Raw genomic sequence first — 23,714 nt, forward strand, 5'->3', positions numbered from 1 at the left:
CGGTAGTGAATTAGCAGTACAGCTAAGGGATTGAGCAAAGTTTTCAACCTCCACTTTCTCCAAGTTGATCCCAAAAATCTTGGACTTTGCCATATTCACCTTCAGGCCGGAGATAGCTTGAAAGCAACGGATAGAAGTACCCAAGTTGATCACCTTCTCAGTCGAAGCTTTGGAAAAAATGAGCGAGTCGTCCGCATATTGGATATGCGTGATTGGGCGAGATAGACCATTGATTTCGATTCCGCCTAAGAGGCCCTCCTCTTGCCCCTTCGAGAGCATACTAGACAAAGCCTCACCCGCCAAGAGGAATAAGAAAGGGGAAAGAGGATCTCCCTGCCTTAGGTCTCTATTGCTTTTGAAGAAGCCCTTAGGAGACCCATTTAATAAGATGGAAAAAAGGCCTGATCCGGTGCATGCTCTCATCCAAGCTCTCCATTTGTCCCCGAACCCCATACGCTTTAACAAGTACTGCAGGAAGTCCCAATCTACGTGGTCGTAAGCTTTTTCGATATCTAACTTGCATGCAATATACTTCCGACCTGATCTGGCGCTAGCATCCAAAATTTCTTTGGCACATAGGGCTGCGTCTGCTATCTGCCTACCTGCAATGAAAGCACATTGATTTTCTGAAATGAGATTCCCAATTACCTTTGCCAGACGTGTAGCTAACACCTTTGCCAAAATCTTGTAGGGGCCCCCCAACTAACTAATTGGCCTGAAGTCTTTTGGAGATGCGGCACCTGACAACTTTGGGATTAAGGCAATAAAGGTTGCCCCTATGGTGTTAGAGATCCTCCCATTTTTATGGAACTCCTGGAAGAAATGTAAAACATCCGCTTTGATCACCTCCCAAAAATGAGCATAGAAGGCAATCAGAAAACCATCTGGGCCTGGGGCCTTATTAGCCCCAGGGGAGTTGATAGCCCGTTTGATCTCTTCTTCCGAAAATGGGGCTTCGAGAGATGACGCCTCCTCCTCCGGGAGAACGTTGAATTGGATACCGTCAAGTTTTGGTCTGGGCCATTCTTTTCCATTGAGAAGAGAGTAGAAATATGAAATCATTGCGCCAGAAATTTCGTCCTTATCCTCTAATCGAATCCCGTACACCAAGATGCTGCTGATTCTGTTATTAGACGCGTGCCAATTAGCCATCGTGTGGAAAAAACGAGTATTTCTATCGCCTTCCTTCAACCATTTTAGACGAGCCTTTTATTTCCAAGAAATTTCTTTTTGAAGGATTTTATCAGCGTTGCACCCTTTTGGCCTGCAAATCGGGAGAAAACCTGTCAGTTTCCATCTGCGCATCTAAAGCTGACAAATCAGTGAGAAGCTTATCTGTATCGTGTTCTCTATTTTGGATTTCACTCCGGTTCCACTCTTTTAGTTGTTTCTTCAGCAGCTTCAGCTTAACAGACAACCTAAAGTCAGCAGATCCTTCCACCTTGAAGCCTTCCCACCAGTCAGAGATCTTTCAGGCAAAACCTTTGATTTTGAGCCATGATAAATCAAAATGAAATGGTTTAGGCCCCCAGTTCTACTCTGCTACATCAAGGATAATTGGACTGTGATCGGATGTGGTCTTGGGGAGCATAGATTGAGAGGTTAAAGGAAACTAATTTAACCATTCGGTTGAGACTAGAAACCTGTCCAGCCTGCACAAAGTTGGGGATTCTCGTCCATTAGACCAAGTGAATTTGCCCCAAGGAGGGGTAAATCCACGAGCTCCTCTTCCTCGATCCAATCAGAGAATGCCTCCATGGCTGGAGTAGACAATCTGCCATGCGAATTTTCTTGAATTTTCCTGATGACATTGAAGTCCCCGACGATGCAACACGCGCCCCCGAAGTTCTGCTTGGAGGGAGATAGCTCTTCCTAGAAAGATTTTCTGTCCCCATCTTGAATTGGCCCATAAATAGAGGAAAAAAGACAAGTGAAGCCAGAATTTATATGCTGGAGGATAACCGAAACAGAATAGTTACCAGTCCAGCTATTGATGCCAAATTGACGGCCTCCAAGCTACTAGAATCCCTCTTGCTGTGCCTGTAGAATCCTTAGCCACCCTGTTCACATTACGGCCCGCCAGAAGTACCCATCAACCTATTGTCGAAACTGGAGCACTTGGTTTCCTGGAAGCAGATGATGTCTGGATTGTATTTACCGCAAGTGTCCTTGATGATGCTTCTTTTGCGTTTGGACCCCACCCTCCGCACATTTCAAGAAATCGGCTTCATTTGGAAATCGAACTTCCCCGTGTGCCCTGGGTGGAGATCAGGGGTGAGAGGATAACCTTGCCCTATTAAACTCTGCAATTCCCTTTTGCTGCGATTACTCTGCACGTTCCTGCTGGAGCTCGGCGTTGATCTTCGAACCTTTGGAGATTTCTGCTCTACGAGGGGTCTTCCACTGGCCTCAACACATTGGAATAATGCTATAAAATCCTTCGGGCAATCTCCAAAAGATAGCCCTAAAGCTCTGCGCACATGTCCTATGGCGTCTTTTATCCATTTCTTGTTCGGGATCTTCTCTATCAATTCTACGCTTCTTTCAATTGCTGGGGAACGTCTTCCACGATGGTCGAAACAACTCCCCCTCTGGTTTGGAGGGGTTGCGCCTCAAGCTCCTCTAAATCTGGATGTTCTTAGAACAGGTCAAGGAGTCCGTGATCAGACCAGTGACTAACTGAGGATGTGGGAGAGGATGGAGCAGGCATCTGAGATGGCTGATTTCCAGATTGGAAGGAGCCTTGATCGATTTCGGAATGGTCAGGTCCCATCTTCATTTTCCTCTGACAGGAATGGGGCGGCGGGAGGAGATACTCTAGCTGATGGTGAGCTTCGTAGCGGGGCGGGTCTTCATAAGGGGCTGGGTGTAGGATGAGCGCGTCGGAAGGGATAGGAGAGGAGAGGATGTAGCTTGTATCTGTAGCCTGATCGGGTATAAGAGGTAAATTAAGATTGAAATGAGTCTGGTCTGTATTGTTGGACCCGCAATCCCTCAAACCCGAGAAACGATTAAAGGGACCTGAGGAAACCAAAAGACCTGAACAACGACTGCCCGACTGAGCTGAACCAGCGGGTTCGTGTCCACTACCCGAATAGAGTTTCTGGGCCTCGATCGTATCGCAAGTCGTAGTCGACACGTCTTCCGATGGCTGATTGCCACACGTCACCATCTCGCCTTCACAGTCGATCGATGGACGGTTGAAATAAACGTCAGAAGTAACGTCTGTCAAGGGTACCACTCGAGGTAGAGAGTGGGTGCCACCTGTCGTCCGTTTGTTGCTGCTGGGGAGATGAACGGATTGGGGGGCTCCACATGTCTAACGAGGGGACTAGGTACTGACCAAAGCATTAATCTCCTTCTGAGCAGACGCTGCCACTGGATTCGGTAATTTGTGTGAGCACTGAGGAGAAGTTCCTCCATGCTCCGCGCCGGGACGATGATCGGAATCGGACGACAGTTCTCTTGCACTCCAAAGGTCACCCCATCTCGGATATTGGGATAGATTGTCTTCAAGTTGGATCAGAGGAAGAATCTCTCTGTCATCAGCCAATACCTTGATCTGAGGCGGAGTTGGTTCACCTTCTTCCTCCTGATTATCAGCCTTGCAAACGCCATTTCCTCCTCGAGCTTTGTTTTTTGATCCAGTTCTATCAACTGCCCTAATTCTTTCGCCACAGTGATAAAGAATTCATTGTACGATAGTTCTAAGGGAATCCCCCATATGAGAATCTATACCTCCTCATATCCAAATATGGAATACTCGTCCCAGCTGACGACGGAACGAACCAGACCATCGTTATGTAGAGCCCTTGCCATTCTAAGGATATCCGGATTCAGGCCTGGTGTGAGCTTGACTCACAACTCATTATACCCTTTTGGTTTGATAGAGAACTGGGCAGCTCGGATTCTGCAAACATTGTTCACCCACTCCTTGACCTGTGATAATGGCGCCCCTTCTCTCGTTCTGCTGACCACCGAATCCTGTAGTTCATTCTTTGATTGAGCTATCCGCTCTGAATTGATGTTGATCGTGTATGCTTCCTTGTGGTCACCTGAATCCTTCATCCTTTCTCCTGTATTCTAGGAATCAGTTTGAGCATTCGGTGCTCGTCTTTCTTGAGTGTGTTTCACAAGTGCATACCGGTATGAAGTTGTGGGTGACTGTATATTAGTTGTGATCGGCGCAGCCTGGGAGACCGATCTGTCTGGCCTTTCACCCTTTCTACCTTTCCTCTTTGGACCGAATCTTGCACGTTGTACTAGCAGTTTTTCGCCTCCGAAGCTATGGCCGTGAAGCATCGAAACGGCACGAGATAGCTCATCCTGATTAGGGCGAATCCCCTGTATTGTCCGCTAGTTTTGTCTCTGGGCATAATCACATCCATGACTACCCCTGTACGTCCAAAAACCCTTTCGAAATTTAAAGGAAACCAGCAAGGTGGATAGCCTTTGACGAAAAGGGTTGGAAAGGAGTCGTAACGGTTGCTTCCTCTTCCGTGATCCTGTTTTCTCCTGCCTACCTGTATCCATTCCTCCTGCTTCTTCCCCTTTTGGATTTCATTCACATTTTCTACGAGTCCTTTCGTCGGAAAGGTGAGGGCCGTACTGTTCTGTAGCTCCTCAACTTGTCGGTCGTCTTCCATCGTTCCATTGGCATCATCGTTCCATCGTTGCTGGAATGAGTATAGACTATTTCAGAAATGATTCCAAATCGGTCGGGCTGTTAGTGCGTAGAGCAAAACAATTAATCTTAGAGTGGGCCGCAAATGTAGATAATCTAAAGGGCTGTAATTTTCTTTTCCTTGGATCTTAAGTGGTACTCTTCCTCAGCGGCCTCGCTCTTTTTGTATCTTTTTCTTCTTTTAATATAAATTTTTTGATCCTTTAAAAAAAATAATATTTGTAGACTTTGGTGATTATCAATTGGTTGAATTTAGTTTTAGCTGGCATCTCATAATAAACCAGTAGTGCATGATCTGGCCATTCATTGGGTGTGTTCCGCCATGGATCTGCCATGGTGGAAAAGCTCAATGATTGGACGATCATTACTATCATTCAATGAGCTATAAATTGATGGCATCAAAAGATGTTGGCAATGATCGGGTTTGAAGCCAAAAAGGCCCACCAGTTTGACACTGTTTGACTTGTGTGGCCCGTGGTGGGATGCACCCAGCTTAAGGTCCAGATCATGAACCATTTTCTTTCTTTTGAGAGGCGTTTTCTTTGTTGGATTCCTGGAAAATACAGGACAAGTTGGACATCAAGAGGACTTTGGAGGATGAAGCCAGGCAGTGTCAGTGGCTTGTATTGTGGCTTGATTGCGATAGGGAAGGTGAGAATATTGCATTTGAAGTGGTAGAGGTCTGTACAGCTGCAAATCGTCATCTAGACATATGGAGGGCTCGGTTCTCTGCATTGATTGACAGGTCTGGATGGCTGGCTGTGGTATATGTTTCTTCTGCAAATCCACAGTGCATTTGTAGTCCAAGTCTTACATCTTTGATTGTGGGAATGTCAGGGAAATCCATGAGTCTGTGCAGAATCTTGTTCGCCCAAATGAACTGTTTGCGGATGCAGTGGATGCTAGGCAGGTGATTGCTTCATTTTAAAAGATAGTTCTTACTTGCCCTTTCTTTTAAAGTTCTCTGGTATCCTTGTACTACTTGGGAGATGGAACTATCATAATTGCTTAAATTTCTTTTATCCGTAGAACTGATCCCTACTATGCCTGCTTGCAGTAGGTTTTTGATTCCTCTCTGTACACATGCTCACACGTCAGGTCTGTGTGATATCCAAGCTGCTCAGTTTGACCCACTGTATATGTGATGTGGCCCAAAAATCAGTCCCATTTGGTCGTCAGGTGGGTCATGCGTGTCCATTTGAGTGTGGACATTTGGTCTATTTTTTTAACTGTCCATATTTCCATACATGTTTGGTGGTCCATATGATTAGCAGACATACCTTTTTTTGGGCCACTTTGCATACATGGTGGAGAACTTGATGAGTTGCCCAGATCTTGCAGACACTTGCCAAATTTTTATGCGTGGTAAGAGTAAGATTCAAATCATGCTCTTGAATAGAATTTGAGATCTTACTCTCATTAGTGGTCTCATCTCTTGTAGAATTCTAGGATTCAAATCATACTCTTGAATAGGATTTGAGATCTTATTATCGAAAGTAGTGGTCTTATCTCTTGTAGAATCATCTTAACCCTTTTCCCCCTCCCTCTTTCTGTGGTTGTTGATGCCTGGAGATGAGACAGAATTCTCAATATGAAAATCCTCCACTTTTTCCCTACTGTTTTAATGAAAAGTTGTTTTTTTTTTTTTTTTCCGGCCTTGGATTTCATAAGCTGGTTTTCTACGTTCTAATTTAATTTTGAATCATCTGCAGGAAATTGACCTCCGTATTGGTGCCTCCTTCACTAGGTTTCAGACAATGCTTTTGAAAGATGCATTTGTTCTAGATTTTGTTGCAGGTGATAGGAATCTCGTTCTAAGTTATGGTCCTTGTCAGGTGGGACACCTCCTGTGCCCTTTAACAAAAATATCTGAAGTAACTAAAATGATATGCCTCATGGCTCTTTCACCTGCTCAATTTATTTAGGGATGTATTGATAAGTTAGCTGAACTTCTTGTTCTTGTCTTCTGTAGTTCCCAACACTCGGGTTTGTCGTGGAAAGGTACTGGGAAATACAGGCGCACGAGCCTGAAGAGTTCTGGACAATCAATTGTTCTCATACCTCAGATGATGGAACTGCCACCTTCAATTGGATGTAATACTTTCAGGGCTTTTGGCACATTCAGTTACTATTACTATTAATATTTTTTCTGTTTTAAGTTTTTTAACACCCATAGCTTTGTATCAATTTTCATGTTTTTTTAACAGGCGTGGGCACTTGTTTGACTACACTTGTGCTGTCATAATTTATGAAATGTGTGTTGAAGAACCCACTGCAACTGTTAAGTCATACACTTGAACTTGATGCTAAATTGCCTGTCTCATTTTTATAATCCAAGAAGTCATTAGGTTTCTCATAAAATGTGTGGGCATTTGAAATGAAATCTAATCTATCTGCTGTGTTCGTTATTTCAGGTCGCTAAAGTGAGAAATCAGGAGAAGCTTAAGTATCCCCCATATCCATTGAGTACTATTGAGCTCCAAAAACGAGCGTCCCGGTACTTCCGGATGAGTTCTGAACACACTATGAAGGTGTTGAGTGGGGAGTTGCTTCCATGTTTTGATAGCTCATAGCTGTGTTCTGTTTTTGTGTCTGCACTTACAATACCATCCATTATCCCTCCATATGTCCATTGTACTATTGAGGTTTGCTAGCCATAGGGCCGCCCATGTACAAAAGGAATTGACATTTTAAGGAAACCTGTTAGTGGTCCAGATTCAGTAGCAGTGTGGGTTCCCTAATGAGTGGACCAGCCTGGTCAAAATATTCTTAACAGCAGGACCCACCTCTGGTGAGGCTTGGATGTCCCAGACACGTGCTGGGTTGGCACATGTGCTGCCTGTAGTACATAGATCATCATCATCATCTAAGCCTTTACCCCAATTAGTTAGGGTTGGCCACATTAATTCTGTTCCGCCATTCCACTCTATCAAGTGCCGTACCTTCAATTAGACCATAGGTCATCAAGTCTTTTCTTACTACCTCCATCCACGTCCTCTTGGGCCTTCCCCTTGCCCTTTTAGAGCCTTCAACTTGTACCAACTCTTTCTAACTGATGCGGTTTTTGATGTCTGTTGTACATGACCAATCCAAGTCTACTTCCCCTCATCTTATTACCTGTTGGTGCTATTCCTAAATTCCCTCGAATGCATTCATTTCTAATTCTATCCTTCCTCGTCTTGGCACCCATACATCTCAACATCCTCATTTTAGCTACGCTCAACCTGTGAACATGTTATTCCTAGATTGCCGAACATTCTATCTCATAAAGCATTGCTGGTCTTATAACTATCCTGTAAAATTTCCCTTTCAGTTTGGGTAGTACATGATGGTCACATAAAACTTCAAAGACACTTGTAAATTGTAAAACATAGATGCGTTAGTCTATATTTTATTTTGTTCCAGACATACGAAATAGACCCGAATCATTGAACTGTATTGCTGTATTAGTTACCAAATTATGGTGATAGAAATGGAATGGCTAGGGAAACGATGAGTTTTCTTTCGCTTGTTCTCTATTTCCTTATCTTTCATTTGGTCTCTCAATGCTTTCTGTCTATAATATATTCATCCATCAATGCAATCTCCATTTTCATTAGATAAGTGATTTTTCTTTTTCTTTCGTTTTCACATAAAAAGGAAATCTCAAAAGAATTCATTGAGCTTTTATAATGAGTTACTTTCTTATTGTATTCTCATGGGCTTGTCTACGTTGCAAGCTTGGATGCTTGTTCAAATGGTACATGGGATAGTCTTCAATTAAATGCTTGAGTATGATTTTGTTTTAATTCTTTTGCCCAGGTGGCAGAAGATCTTTATCAAAGTGGATTCATCAGTTATCCTCGTACAGAGACTGACTGCTTTTCAGTGAACACGGATTTGCATGTTCGTATTTGATATCTTAGTTACATTTATATTTGCTTACCAAGGTGGATTCATCAGTTATCCTCATATAGAGACTAACTGCTACTCAGGGAACATGGATTTGCATGTTTGTATGGAATATCTTATTGACAGTAATGTTGCAAGTGCCATTCAAATTAATTAAAAAAAGGAAAAAAAAAAAAAAAACCCCATTGATGTTGCAAGTTGTCGGAATATACTTGTTTGTGAATTCTACTTAATCCTCTCTTGGTTTCAAAAAATACAAGCAAACATATGATGATATTTCTTCTTTGTTTAGGTAATCATTCATCAAAAAATATTAGCATACAACTGAAAATCAACTAGACGGTCATTTATTGAGATAATGTTTATCCTTAGCACGCGTCCATATAAACCATAAATCAAACTATCAAGCAACTTAATAATTGATGCATACAATCTGAGTAATGAACTTTGTGATGGTTATGTAATTGCTACTAGGTGGTCATCTACTTGTAATAAAAATTAATCTTCAACTTGGTTTGCAGCAATGTAATCAACCTGATTCCTTGGTACGCAATTACATTGCTCTTCTGGTTATCAGTTAGTGGTTGGCTGCTGATAAAATAGTTGTTGGCTTCTAATAAAATGTTCTGGATTGTTGGTGATGCATACAGTGTGACTACTGTTATACCATTTTTATTATGTTTAATTCCATATGAAATAGAACAAAGGATACTTGTTTGGTTTGTGGGAAAAGAAAATTGAAGAAAAGAAAAGAAAGCGTTTAATGATTATCTAATGATGGATTCCTATGGATTCCATATGCGCTATTGAAACATGGATTCCCGCGGATTCCATTTTATTTTATTTTATTTATTTACTTTTTTTTTTTGTGACTTGTTTGGATCGCAATTGAAAATCTCCTATCCTCTCACAATGGTCACCTCGTATCTTGTGCATAAGAATTTGACTATGGAAAAGACTACTGATTGCTAATGGAATCCACTATTTCCTGTTGCTATCCAAACAACTCAAAAGGTCCAAACAATGTAAAACCCTTTTCTTTTCTTTTCCCACAATCTGAACAGGCCCTACAAGGTAGCAGAATTCGAGAGAGGGAGGGAAATATACAAGAAGTACAAGTCTGAGAGAGTAAAGGTCAAACGAAGTAGATAGGCCCAAATCTATGCTAACAACAAATGGAAAAACCTAAATATAGCACCTAAAACTAGGACCAGATACAGGGCCCAAAGCTATGATGGGAAGATAGGGAAAACAGCCACCTGAGAACAATTGGCCGAGTCTTCCAGTGTCTAGGATCCCTCAAGAGCAAATATGGATAGGAAGCTAGTTATTCATGAATAAGCAATCAAGCACAGAACAAGATATCAGAGAATCCAAGAAACGCTGTATTCACACTGCCAAAACAACTCTGACTTGGGGTTTGCATCAATAAGATGGTGAGCAAATTACTTCAGAAATGTCCCAGAGACAATGGAAGATAATCAACAGAAAGCATGAGGAAGAAAATTGGCATGAGGGTTCCGGGGTTTAGAGTGCTCGATCACTGAACCATGGGCCCCACCTGTAGTGACGGGCTGCATCGGTTGACATCCTGATCCTGATCCATCAGGACCCTGTGATTCCTTATGTCTCTTTCTATCTGCTTTCTTTATGATTACATTTAGATCTACGCATTAAACCATTGGTAATTTATGAGTTTTAACCGAACTTTCTGCAATTTTAATGTTGTTGAATTAATCTCTTTTAGCCCATTCAACATTGGGGCAGTGGCTCATTTCTCGGTACAGCGTTTTTCTGCTGGAGAACTGATCTTTCTTCTGAATGATTCTGCATTTTCTTTCAACAAATCAAATCATCATCTGGGCTAGTTTTATGCAGGCAATTGTGCGGGAACAACAAGGGCATCCTTCATGGGGTTCGTATGCGCAACGGCTTCTGGATCCTGATGCAGGGCTGTGGAGAAACCCTGGTAGTGGTGGGCATGATGACAAAGCGCACCCACCCATTCATCCAACAAAATTTTCTGCTGGAGAATCTGGATGGAGCCAAGACCACAATGTAGGTAAAGTGCAACCGTTTTCATTAAATATTTTGTGCATGCATGTATATATGTAGAGTTCTCAAATATAGTGAGTTGGACTGCTGAGTTACGGTCCAGCTGGTGCATCATTGCCGACATGTCTTGTGCTTATGACATCCTACCTTTCCAAAAGGTTGGCCCTACCATGAAGATCACTTGGCGCATAAATTAGGCCAATCCACTCATCAGGTGGTTCACACATGTACCTTCGGTCAGACCCGCGACGGCCATCCATTGTTTCCTACATTGTTGCCCACCTGATGACTGGATCGCCTTGATTTTTGCACCAGGTGGTCTTCATGGTGGGGCTATTTTCTGGATGGGCTGGATGGCATACTGATACACCAATTACACAATGCTAGGACCATAGCTTAGCAGTCCATATTTGAACTCTACATATGTGTTTATACTCTATGACAGCACCAAATAGCTGGGAGAAGGCTATGGTGACGATGTTCACAATATGTGTAGGACTTGCATAATCCTCTGCCTGGAAATATGTACAATATCCTCAAGCCGTCAATTTGTACCAGTGGGTCCCATGGCTTGGTTTTCCAGACTAGTAAATATGTGATCTAATGGGCCCTATCATACCATGCTCCATAAATCTCCCCAATGGCCCAATCGGAGGATAGCAGATACAGCAACCCAATCTTTGGCTTCTTTTCCTGTCAAGTGTGGAGAGCTGCTGCTTTTGTTCCTCATCATTTATTTTCAGGCCATTGATTGAATTGTTAGGATTGGTTTGTAGGGCATGGTCTAACTGCAATGGGCCCATCAGATGAATGGCATGGATCGCCAAACAATGGATTGACTGGTCAATACTCAAGGTCAAGGTGAGGGTACTACACATATCCTTGTGTTAAGGATCATATGGTTCTTCTAGATTGTATTCGTTTCCTTCGAAGGTTATGTTTCTTGTTAACCAGTGGAAGGGTGCATGGCTCCTATGCTTTCATGGAGCACTAAATCTCTTTTGTAATTGTCATCAGAGGTTGTATGAGCTGGTTGTTCGCCACTTCCTTGCCTGTGTCTCACAGCCAGCTGTAGGGGCTGAAACTACTGTCGAAATTGACATTGCTGGCGAATTATTTTCTTCCTCTGGGCGTGTGATAGTAGCAGTAAGCATTTTATTGCTTATTTATTTATTTATTTATTTAATCCTCATCAATTTTAATAACGATATAGAATTGCAGTAAATCTTATGTTGAAGTGATAAAGTCCCTTGATATACATTGATACACCACACTCTGATAGCTTAAGCTTTTGGAGTAAATGGTTGTTTGACATGGTATCAGAGCGGAAGGTCCTATGTTCGAATCTCGATAGCAGCAAATATATTATTCTCCCACATTGCTGGCGAATTATTTTCTTCCTCTGGGCGTGTGATAGTAGCAGTAAGCATTCTATTGCTTATTTATTTATTTAATCCTCATCAATTTTAATAACGATATAGAATTGCAGTAAATCTTACTCTTGTACTGTCGTTGAGTATTGACATCTACTCTCCCTTGTGAGTTGTGCCTAAGAAGCTTGTATTCCGTGTGTTGTACCATGCTCGTCATGTCATTTTTATTTTTCAATAGGATTAAAATTTTTGGAGGTATTACACAATACTTGGCCATGTGGCCCATACTGTTCCACGGTCCATACTGTTATTATGAAGGTACAAACGGAAACTCAAATTGCTTTTAAGAAGTACAGTGTAGTGCTTAAAACACCGATAGAAGAAAGAAATCAAGAAGAAGATCCATGAGGTTATGATAAAGCTAAGAAATTTGGGAGGGTATTTTTTCATCAATCAAAACTCCGATCTAAAATAAATGGGGAAAAGCATTCAATGGGTGTCAAAAATTCCCACCGTTTCTGAGGCATCCATGAGGGTACCTCACAACATTTTTCAGGTTGCACGAGGTGCAGGTGGCCTAAAATTTCTAGGCATGCTGCTAATGCCGTTAGTTACACTGGATATAAATTCATCCAGATGAACAGTTTGCAATTCATTTAAGAGAAAACCTTGAGGCTATTCTATGTTTTTGTTAATTGATTTCTCCTTTTGTATGTTTTCCAGAAAAATTACTTGGATGTATATAGATTTGAATCTTGGGGTGGTTCAATGATCCCGAATTACACCTTCGGTCAACAGGTTAGTTTTCAGTCTATGCCTTCATATATTTACATTAATTTGGATAAGTGGAGAGTTGATTTATTTTAATGGTCTCATCTTCATCATAAGCATTTATCTTGATGTTTTTTTAGCAGTGTCACACTGTCACTACATGTTTATTTATTATTTTTATTTTTTTTATTATAAATATTATTTCCCTTAAGGTAGAGCACTCTCAGTTTTTGCATGGTATTGAACAATTATTTCCAAGTTTACATAATGATATCCTTTTTCTTTTTTATTTTTTGGCTCCTTTCCAATGAAATCAAATGTCCAACAAGTTACCACTTGGAGTTGGAACATAGCTCCCTCATTTTGGCCAAAACCTGTGTGCATGACCTGATAGTATAAATGATGATTGAGTTTTATAAAAAAGAATGTAACACGGGTTCTTTTGATTAAAATGCAACACATTTCCTGAACCTATTACTTTGTAATTTAGTTTGAACCGGCTGATTGGCGGGTTCAAATTGTTGGGGCCCATTGACTTATCCATCTATGCCTTTTTTCCTTTTCCCCCTCATAGACTTGTAGGCACTCTTACCTTATTTGGTGGAAACTTAAAAAAGTTTGTGAGATGGTTAAGTTGCAGTCTATGTTTGTGGGGAAGTAATTTATCGTCTCTATGGAAGCATTTTAATTTCGGTTTCAAAATTCATTATTGTGGATTATGTAATGTTTTAACAGTGTCATAAGATGTGCCTAGGTTCATAAGGCTGTGTGGTCATTATGCATTTAAGCAACATATTCATTTCTTGATAGAATAGTTAAGGAAGCTGAAGCAAAATCTGATATTTTCAGATTGTTGTGATATGCAGTTTGTTCCAACGACATTAACTCTTGATTCAGGTGTTACAAGACCACCCCCTCTTTTAAGTGAATCCGATCTGCTAAGTTGTATGGACAAGGTAAGATTGTGAGTACGGTACATTCTCCCTCATGGCTTAGGATATACTTCTTATCAACTCTATTATTATGTTTTTTTTTCTAATATTCATTTGTTTATAAACTTCTTATTCATCATTTACAATAGTTTGCTAATGTATGTGTATCTCTCCTTTTCCCTGTTTCTCTAGGCCGGTATTGGCACCGATGCAACGATGCACGATCACATAAAAAAGCTACTTGATCGGTTCTATGCTACTAAAGATGCAAACACTCGTTTCTCACCAACAAATCTGGTACTTGTCATTGCTTTAGAGACTTATTAGAAATCTTTCTTTTATTGTGTTCTTTCATATTTCCCATTTACACTTGTTTGCATGCATTGATATGTCCACGTGAAATGGATGAAGTGTGTCCATCTGTGCTTGCTGGTATGGGTATTGTAGACACCCACCTAAATATAAAATGTTGAGATCGCCTAACCGAATCGAACTAAGCTACTCTTGACTTGTAACCATGATCATTGCATGGATTAACCACAATTAGGAAAACCTCTCATCCAGTAGGACTAGTACCCAGCCAGAAGTATTCTAGAATCTTTAGAAGCCAATCCAAATAAGCCAAATAGGTATGGGACCCAGCCTTGCCATAAGCTGGGGTCGGCACCACTTTTAATTTTTCTGAATATCTATGTTGTGGAAATCCAATTTCCATGCCACAGAGGTACTTTCGTTCTTTCTTTTTTCTTTTTTATTTCATTATTATTATTTGTAATTCACAGTTTCTCTAACGTGGAACACACATACACACACACAAACATAGAAACCTAGGGTTTTATATATGTATTGGAGCCGCATAAATCAAATTTCCACAACTCTGTTATATATATATATATATATATATATATATATAAATGTTGCCCTCTTTTAAACCCAAGCCAGTTTCCTAACTGTTTATTTGGATATTCTAATTCTCGAAGAGCCTTTTAGGAGGTGCCATGCGTCTCCAGAGGGAGGGAGATCATCAGTGCCCTTGCCTGGTTTTTTGGATTCCCAAGGATTTTGGATTCAAGACCACATCATTGGAGTCAAACTGTTTGAAGTCTGATTACATGGTCCCACCTTGAGAAACCCCCTTTAAGCTTTTCTTCCACCCTTCATTTACCACCTCCAGCTGTCCGCTCCACCCTTCATTTACCACCTCCAGCAGAGTCCCCTTTACGCCTTTTATTCCACCCTCCCTTTACCATCTCAAGCAGCACCTCTTTAACCTATAACAGTCCTCTCTCGGTGCACGTCAGTGGAGGGTGTTTAGTCCTTACATTAAGAGATCCATTCTACATCATGAACATATTTTTGTAAACATAATTTATACCTACATATTTGCAGATGCATAATACTAGATGTACTTTCAAGCTTATAAGTACCTAAACTGCAGTTTTGGAAACCAACCTAAATTGGCATGTGTATATGGGTGGGTTGGGTTGGGTTGGCACGTTAATTAGATGTAGGAACATGCCATGAAGAGATGTTTCTTTTGGGTTCTTGAAAGAAGAAAAAAATGTACAATGAAAAAAAAAAGAATAATGGGGAAATACACAACTGGCCTAAATCATCCTAATTTTACCGTCTCTCTGTTTTTTCATTGTGGCCCTTGGGAAGAGAGTAGTGACGATAGAGAGTGATGAGTTGGTGTTTGCAGAAATTGATAGGGTACTTCAATTTATATTTGTATCGAAGGGGCAAATATTTGTCTCTGTTATATTCACCTACTTATATTGAACCATAATGCTTGGATTATGTGGTACCTGGGCCAAGTATTCACTATTTTTTTTTTTAAACCTTCAGTTTATGTAACATCTTAAGTGATTTTCTGGTTTTGTTTGGATACATCTTATTGGCCAGATGGTTTTGATATACATGAGACATGAAAGATTGGTTAGGGCTTGATCATGTCAAGATAGAAGTCTACCATTAGGAGTTGAATGATTTTGTACTGAACTAGAAGTGATCACGAGTAGTTCTATGAGTTTCACAGTTCCTTTTTTACTAAATTTTTTAGTGTGATCATTACGGTATTTGTAAAGTCAATCATAAATCTTTCAGCAACTATCCTTTCAAAATTCTTGTGGGTAATTTTATCTTGTAGGCTTAGCTGTTCTGCTAGTCAATTCATTGTTGTGTTTGTAATAAAGATTGATTATTTTTCATCATTAAGAAAGTAAATGATCGTGGCATTGATAACCTAATTGGAAATACATGCAATGGAATTACTAACTCTTAATTTTTAAATGATCGTGGCATTGATAACCTAATTGGAAATACATGCAATGGAATTACCAACTCTTAATTTTCTATTAAAATGCTGGCTGTTTGGTTGATTTTGGGCTCTATTAATTGTAGGGAGAGGCACTAGTGATGGGATATGATGACATGGGGTAAGCCATTCATTATTGTTCTTGGATATTGTTTTCTTATAATGGTAGTTGAAGTTGGTGTTAGTTTAGTGGATCAGATTGTTCCACAGCATTCTTGAAAGTTTTGAAACATCTTGGATGCCCATGCATTTCAATATAAAGTGAATGCCAAGAGTTGTTTTGAATTATAGTGCTGATATGAGACCTTCTGTTCTCTTGCATTTGAAGGATTCTTGTGGCATATATTATTATTAACACATTCCTTTGGGATTTGTTTTTGAAAGACGAAGCAATTTATTAGGGCCAGAGGCCAAAAAAAAAAGAGGTAGAGAAAACATAAACAAATACAAGAACAACTCGCATTCCACCTAAACCCTTTAGGGCACCTAATACTTGACGTACATCATAGCCTGATTAAAAACCCTGGTACTAGAACCACTCTATGGCATGAGCCAAGGCACTCGTGGGCAATCAAAGCACTATCGATAATCTTCCTACCAAAGATAGATGCACTCTAAGAGTGAGAAATAACATTGGGGAGCACCTTTCTCAGACCATGGCTAAGAATTTTGTCGAGGATTTTATGAGGGCTACCAAGCAGTCTAAGGGGATGAAAGTCCTTCAAACTCTTTGCACCATGAATCTTTAGAATAATGGCCAAGAAAGAGCAACCTATCTCATTTAGAATCCAACCAACTGAACAAAATCCTCAACAAAGCCCCAACAGATCTGATTTAACCAAATCCTTGAAAGTCTAGAAAAATTATCATTCCCTAAATCCATCGCTGCAGCTTTGATCTTCTCCAACAAGATAGGCTTCCCAAGGGATTTGGCCTTTCCGAGGATAAACTGGCAATGGGAAGGTTATCAAGGCTCAACCTCTTTCCGACCCTCATCCAAGAGCAAAACAGAGTAAAACTTGACAATAGACTGGCAAATAGAATATTTATCAACTATCCTTTTACCATTCACCAAGAGCGAGGAGTAATTGGCTTGGCCCCTAGTCCTGGCCATCCCATGAAAAAATTTAGTGTTCTTAGCCAGGCAACCTGAGAGCGCCGACATGATTTGATCTCCTATTCGAGTCCAGAGCAGTGATCAACAGACAACTTAACTTTAGTATCTTCCTTCGCTTTTGATAGCAAACCTCCTTCCTCTTTGATATTCAACTCTTGGATCTCTCTGAGTAAAGAGTCCTCAGGCCAAAGTGCCAAACACCTCTTGCTTCCAAGAATTAAGCTTGGCTTTCAGCAACTGTAGCTTCTTAAACAACTTGAAACTAGTGTGACCCTCAACTACGAAGGACCACCACCATTTAGAGATCATAGGGTAGAAACCTTTCACTTCAAGCTATGCCTATTCAAATATGAACAGTTTAGGGCCTCAATTGATATTGTCCACCTCCAAAAGGTCAGGGCAATGATCGGACACTAGCCTAGGAAGACCTTGTTGACGGACCAAGGGAACTTTTAGATCCATCTAGGAGACACGAAAAATTAAGTAAACTTGACAACTTCCATAGGAAGATCAACCATCTCATGCTTGAGAACCCATTTAGCAAAGCCTCACATGATATTGGTGACTTGATCCCCATTAAGTGTCTTGCAAGCAAAGGGAACGTTGAAGTCCCCACCAACTCATCGGGGAAGTTGCCATCTATAAAAACAAAAGGCAGCTCCTACTGCATTAGATGGCGGGAGGTTAGATGATTCGGATTAGACACCCTAAACGATCCATTTGAAACTAGAGGACACTTCTTGGAAAACCACATTGACCAAAAACTGGCCCTTAAAACTAGGGGTGTACATCGAGTTGAACCGAGTTGAGCTAGCCTCAGCTTGACTCGGCTTGGCCACTAGCTGACCTCAGCTCGAACTTGGCTCGGCTCGGTCCTCGAGCCTGATTGGCCAGCTCGGCTCGGTCAGCAGCTCGGGCTAGTTCGAGCTGAGTTCAAGCCAAGATCAAGCCGAGTTCGCCTGTGCGGCATTTTCACAAACACCTGGATTGCACCTTCAAATCCCACTGTATGTAAAACAACAGCAATGGGTTTTACAGGTATTTTATTAAACACCTTCTAAGCAATATAAAAATCAAGAAAAAAAGGGTATTTGTTTCATATACACACCTTCCTTGCCACTAGCCACACTTAGTTGAGTAATTTCATCAAACACTTGGTGAGCAACATCAATATCAAAGCAACCGAGTCACCAAACTGGTTCGATCCGAGTTCAAGTCGAGCTGGTTCGATCCAAGTCGAGTCGAGCTTGGGCCAGCTCGAACTCGGCTCAAACTCATTTTTGAGCTCAAAAAATCAGCTCCACTCGGCTCAAACTCAACTTCGAACCGAGTCGAATCGAGCCTTTTTGAGTCGAGTCAAGCGAGCTAGCTCGGTTCGTGTACACCTCTACTTAAAACCGTCCTCACGACACCAAAAATTAGGATCCCACTTTACTAGGATACCACCCGATGACCCAACTAATTCAAGGGACTCCCGCTCCACACCCTGCCAACCCTAGGCCGACTCGACTACTCCCGGTCCATAGACTGAAGCTTGGACTTTTAAAGAATAATAAGACATGCTTTAGATCTAATACTAATATCCTTAACCTAGAGATGCTTCTGAGAACACCCCAACCTTCGAACATTCCAAGAGATACTTATCTAGAATGATAAAAGCTGAATAGAATTATTCTCTAATGAATTTATCACTTCTCAAAAAAAAAAAAAAAAAACTAATGAGCTCATGTATGAGGCAGATCTCTTGAATCTAACAGTGTGACCAACAATGAATATGCTAGCTTGATTTTTAGGTCAAATCCACCACATGGTCAGACCCACCTGATGGACAGCTTGGATCATGCACCTGTGGACACATTGATACATATGGTGGTGTGTGGATGGCTACCTTGTGGCTTATACACACACATGGGCTTAGGTTAACATCTTCAAATTTTGCAATGGACTTCAACCTAGAGCTGTTCACAAGTTGAGTTAGCTCGGTCAGCTCGCTCGACTCGACTCGGAAAAGCTTGACTTGCCTTGACTTGAAACTGGAGTTGGACCGAGTCGAGCTGGTTTTTGGAGCTCGAGAAAATTTCGAGCCGAGTTCGAGCTTGCTTGAACTCGACTCGACTCAGCTCGAACCCCGACTCGAATCAACTCGGATCGAATCAGCTCGGTGACTTGGTCATTTTGATCTTGATGCTGCTCGCCAAGTGTTTGATGAAATGCCTCAACGAAGTGTTGTTTCTTAAACTACCCTCATATTAGGGTATTCTTGAAATGGGTATTCGAGGGAAGATTGAAGAAACAAAACCTAAAAAAACTTTACATTGTAGGACTGCCCTCATATCTTGATCTTGATGCTGCTCTCTGAGTGTTTGATGAAATGCCTGTAAAACACTCTTACTGATTTGCATTCAAAGTGTGGGAGATTGAAGATGCAATATGTGTTTGAGAAAATGTCACACAGGCTCGAGTTGGCCTGAGCTGTTGACCGAACTGAGCCAAGCCAAGTTTGAGCTGGGGTTGGCTGCTGGCCGTGCCGAGCTGAGCTGTGCCAAGCTCAACTCGGTTTGACTCGTGTACAACTCTACTTCAACCTCATTGGTCAACTACATGTAACATAGGAAGATGATGATCTTTTCTTGATTGTACCATTGAAGTGAGATCTTCGCAGGGGCCTTTTAACTTTGGCAACCTTCAAATTATGGACAAAATCTTCTGGAGTGGTTGCAAGTGAAGGCAAGGGACTGTCATTGTTGGTTTGTTACCTAGACAAGAATGATCTGATTAATCCTTGTGCCGGAATATTATAGAGACCATAAGAGTTGCAATGGTCTGGGTCAGGTTAACCTGAGCCCCGATCAATTATTTATCAGGCCTGAATTTCATGCACTAGCCTGGGTCATTTGTTTCTTGGGCTTGAAATTCTGGTCCAGGCTCAGCCCATATATTTGAATATTCTGTCGGCAAATTTCTGATGTAGTGAAGGTAAGATACGTCAACTGCAAGACATCTCAGACATTTCCATGTTCTCATGTAGGTTATTCTAATAAGTTGTAGGTTTCCGGTGCCTGGTTTGGTAGAGGAAAACAGCAGTTAACTACAGTAAATTTTTTTTCTTTTTTACTTCGCATGACCTTAGATGTATTTAGGAACAGATAATATATAAATACAAAATGCAGGTTCCTAATTTTATTTCATATTCTTTACTCTTATTATTATTATTATTATACCTATGGTGATATTTCAACAAAACTTTTCAGGTATGAGCTCTGGAAACCATATCTTAGAGCTATGATGGAGTGCGACATGAAAGCAGTTAGTCTGGGCCAAAAGAGAAAATTGGAAGTTTTGGAGACATGCTTGCAGCAGATGAAAGCCTGCTTTTTAGATGTAAGATGGCATGGAATTTCTTTATCATGATACATGTGGATATTGAATCTTGGGAAACTCCATCATCAGATTTTATTAGTCTCCACAATAGGTCTTCTTGGAATATATAGTTAAATGTTAAAGTCTGAGAAGTGGGAGTCAAGATGTGGTTCGATCAGTTCAAGGGCATACTATTTTTTATTTCAATTTTAGTTATATAATAACAGTATCTTGCTTAAGTATTATAAAGATATTCTCAAAATACTGTTCTGTTAGATGTGATAATTTTCCTACAATTTGGGAGAGGTGTTGCACAAGCTCACTTACTGTTCATATATGCGAGAGAAGTGAACTCCTTTACTAAGCTTAGGAAAATGAAACCTTCTCAAAGTATCATGGGCAAGTTTTTGGCCATAATTTGTTCTTGAACTTCAGTTGGATGCACAGCTTAATCGAGTTCTCAACCGAGTAACCTAAAGATGAAATGACCAAACTGTAGTTATGTTTCTCAATGTTCATGAGAAGCGAGCAGCTTCACCTTGCAGTTTCCCTTCATGCCCAATTTGAAAGTAACATAACTACAGTCTGGACTCTGGAGCCTAGTCCATCAATCCGAATAGTAAGGAAGTAAATTACAGTTGGTCATTTTCACTTTATTGAACTATTAATTACGATTCAATTCAACCTTAGGTGCGTATCAGATTTAGTGCTGCATTTATTGATGTATGCTGCTATTCTTGGTGTGGATGGGTAGTCCCTGAACGTGATTGTGGAATCTGGTACCTAAGTTTTCTGTTCATTAGTAATAGGGCGATGGACTTCTGACTTTTTCCATCTTCTCTCTCTTGCTTGTGTGAGTTATTTAATAGACGCCCCTTGGTGCAAGGGCTGTATCATTCTTTATCGATGTTCTTTAATGACATTTATGTTATATGTATTTAATGCAGTGTGATTCCTCACTACACATTTGTATATGCTGCAGGCTAGGTTGAAGAAAGTGAAACTCTTGGAAGCGATGGAGATTTTCTTTGAAAGGTTCTCTCCTATTATCTGATGCGCAGAGCTTGTATAGTCATGAATTGGTCTCACAAGTTTATTTCCTTTCAGGTCTAATAGGCCTGGTGGAGATGAGCAGCATGCTGTTGGAGAGACTGTCCGGTCCTGTAGTTTGTGTCGCGAATCTGATATGGTTCTGAAGCGAAGGCCGGTAATGTTTTTGTCAGCTTTTACTGGAGCTACACCCTAAGACTTCTTCTAAAAACCAAACATCAGATTTAGACTTATCAAAAACAAAAGAAGTGATTCTATGGTTGAATATATTGTGAGGTTCATTTCAAATTTTTGTGCTGGCTGCTGCATCATTGTGATCATGTAATTTGTCATTACATGTTTATTAATTGACATTTGTACTGAAACCTATGAATTCTTATTACAAGTATAACTTAACTGAAGTATATCCTTGGCTATTGATGCCCATATCTTTTAGCATTATTTAATTGCATTTATATTTGACAGATTTTCCCTTCCCAAAGGCATTCAGTAGGCAATCATGTTTGTTTATGCTATACCTGAATCTCGCACCTGCTTTTCATCTTATGCATTTGGTCTAGGCTTCTATGCTCTCTCATCTGAAGGTCTTATGCCATTATCATCATCGTCATTGTCATTGTCATCGTCATCGTTGTCGTTGTCGTCATCGTCATCATCATATAAGCCTGATCCCAATTAATTGGGGTTGGCTACATGAATCTTGTTCCTCCATTCCACTCTATCAAGATTCAAGGGCCAGTCCTTCAGTTAGACCATAGGTCATCAAGTCCTTTCTTACTACCTCCACTATGCCCTTTTGGGCCTTCACCTTTCCCTTTAAGAGCCTTTAACTTATACCAACTTATTCCTAATTGGAATAGTTCTTGGTCTCCATTGCACATGACCTGACCATCTAAGTCTACTTTCCCTCATCTTATTACCTATTGGTGCTACTCCTAAATTCCCTCAAACGTATTCATTTGTAATTCTATCCTTCCTCGTCTTGCCACTCATTCATTTTCAGCTAGACTCATCCTCATTACAGCTTCAGTGAGCGACAACTCCAAATACCTACCATGGGTTAGAGCCCATCTTACCTATCGAAAAAAAAGAAAAAAAGAAAAGAAAAGAAAAGAAAAAATGCATCCTTGCTATGGATGAACCTAAGCTTGTGCTTGATTGCTTTGTCAATCTAGGTATGACCGTGCCATACGTATTGGAGAACTTGAAAGGCACTAGTACACCTTGTTACTGTGGTCAACATCATGGCACTGTTCTCATTAGCAAAGGGTTAGAACTGTCTTTAGACACTATTTGCTTTGTACTACACATACTGCAGGGTTTATAGTGGAAATTTGTCAACAAATAATGGAGCCTGCATGGGTTTCTTGGGTACCAATTCTATTTACACCATAATTAAATGTTATGAAGGAGAGCTCGCGGCGATTCTATTCTGTCAAGGAAGAGCACCAGAATTGACGATCTATTCGATTCTATAGATCGAAGACAAGGTTCTCATGACCTCAAAGTGATAGATTACGTTCAATATGTAGGAGAATAAATTCTTCCTCTCCCTAGCTGCAACTGCCCATCCAAGAGCATTTGGCTTCAGTAGACTTCTTTTTTTTTTTTTTGATGTTGATGGAAGAACGTGAGTAGCCAGGTTTACTCTCCTGTTGGATCTGTGATGTGTTAGAACTCCTATGTTATTGCATGTTTTGTTTATTGAGCCAATGCATCTTGCCTGTATTCAACAATGTACTTTCGTTGATGTTCCTACTTATCTCAGTTACATGTTTATTTTGTGATATTTTTTAATGTCATTTATAGTTTTCCATGTTTTTAATACTCATCTATCTCTCTGCAGGATGGTACTTTTATGGTTGGATGCTTGCGCTTTCCACATGTGAGTTTTCAATCTTTGATATCTCCAACTTCTAGCAACCAGAGATTTGTGAAGCATGTTTTGCTGTATACCATGCAAAATTTCTGAATAGAAATACACACAAGTCAACGGCATTGGCCTAAAAAAAACACATGATTGACCATGATACTTGTGTAGGAAAAATGTTTTTGGCTTTTTTACTTCACTTTTTTTCAGAGGGAAAAATCCCCTATGTTGGAGGAACCTATCTTCGAGATCATGTTTTATAAACAGGAAGCTTCTATTTCGTGAAGCCGCTGC

At 40.6% G+C, this 23,714-nt stretch overlaps 2 protein-coding genes across 3 annotated transcripts in view; both read left to right on the forward strand.

Annotated features, from left to right (window-relative positions):
* LOC131239301 (exopolygalacturonase-like) overlaps window positions 1-23,714 on the forward strand; it is a 70,729-nt gene that overhangs the window by 29,854 nt on the left and 17,161 nt on the right. The window lies entirely within an intron of this gene.
* Window positions 1-23,714, forward strand: part of LOC131239300 (DNA topoisomerase 3-alpha) — a 33,300-nt gene that overhangs the window by 2,987 nt on the left and 6,599 nt on the right. Inside the window, exons 2-18 of one of the 2 annotated variants that reach the window (XM_058236934.1) lie at window positions 5,251-5,429; window positions 5,522-5,594; window positions 6,397-6,519; window positions 6,657-6,778; window positions 6,892-6,964; window positions 7,099-7,215; window positions 8,486-8,569; window positions 10,454-10,633; window positions 11,648-11,776; window positions 12,727-12,801; window positions 13,641-13,730; window positions 13,899-14,003; window positions 16,110-16,144; window positions 20,392-20,521; window positions 21,483-21,535; window positions 21,608-21,707; window positions 23,397-23,435. In XM_058236934.1, coding sequence (XP_058092917.1) covers window positions 5,251-5,429; window positions 5,522-5,594; window positions 6,397-6,519; window positions 6,657-6,778; window positions 6,892-6,964; window positions 7,099-7,215; window positions 8,486-8,569; window positions 10,454-10,633; window positions 11,648-11,776; window positions 12,727-12,801; window positions 13,641-13,730; window positions 13,899-14,003; window positions 16,110-16,144; window positions 20,392-20,521; window positions 21,483-21,535; window positions 21,608-21,707; window positions 23,397-23,435 — 1,707 coding nt within the window. The remainder of the gene's footprint in view (window positions 1-5,250; window positions 5,430-5,521; window positions 5,595-6,396; window positions 6,520-6,656; window positions 6,779-6,891; window positions 6,965-7,098; window positions 7,216-8,485; window positions 8,570-10,453; window positions 10,634-11,647; window positions 11,777-12,726; window positions 12,802-13,640; window positions 13,731-13,898; window positions 14,004-16,109; window positions 16,145-20,391; window positions 20,522-21,482; window positions 21,536-21,607; window positions 21,708-23,396; window positions 23,436-23,714) is intronic. The other variant, XM_058236935.1, reaches the window with a different exon arrangement.

The sequence above is a fragment of the Magnolia sinica genome, chromosome 3 (assembly GCF_029962835.1).
Source record: "Magnolia sinica isolate HGM2019 chromosome 3, MsV1, whole genome shotgun sequence".
Classification (NCBI taxonomy): domain Eukaryota; kingdom Viridiplantae; phylum Streptophyta; class Magnoliopsida; order Magnoliales; family Magnoliaceae; genus Magnolia; species Magnolia sinica.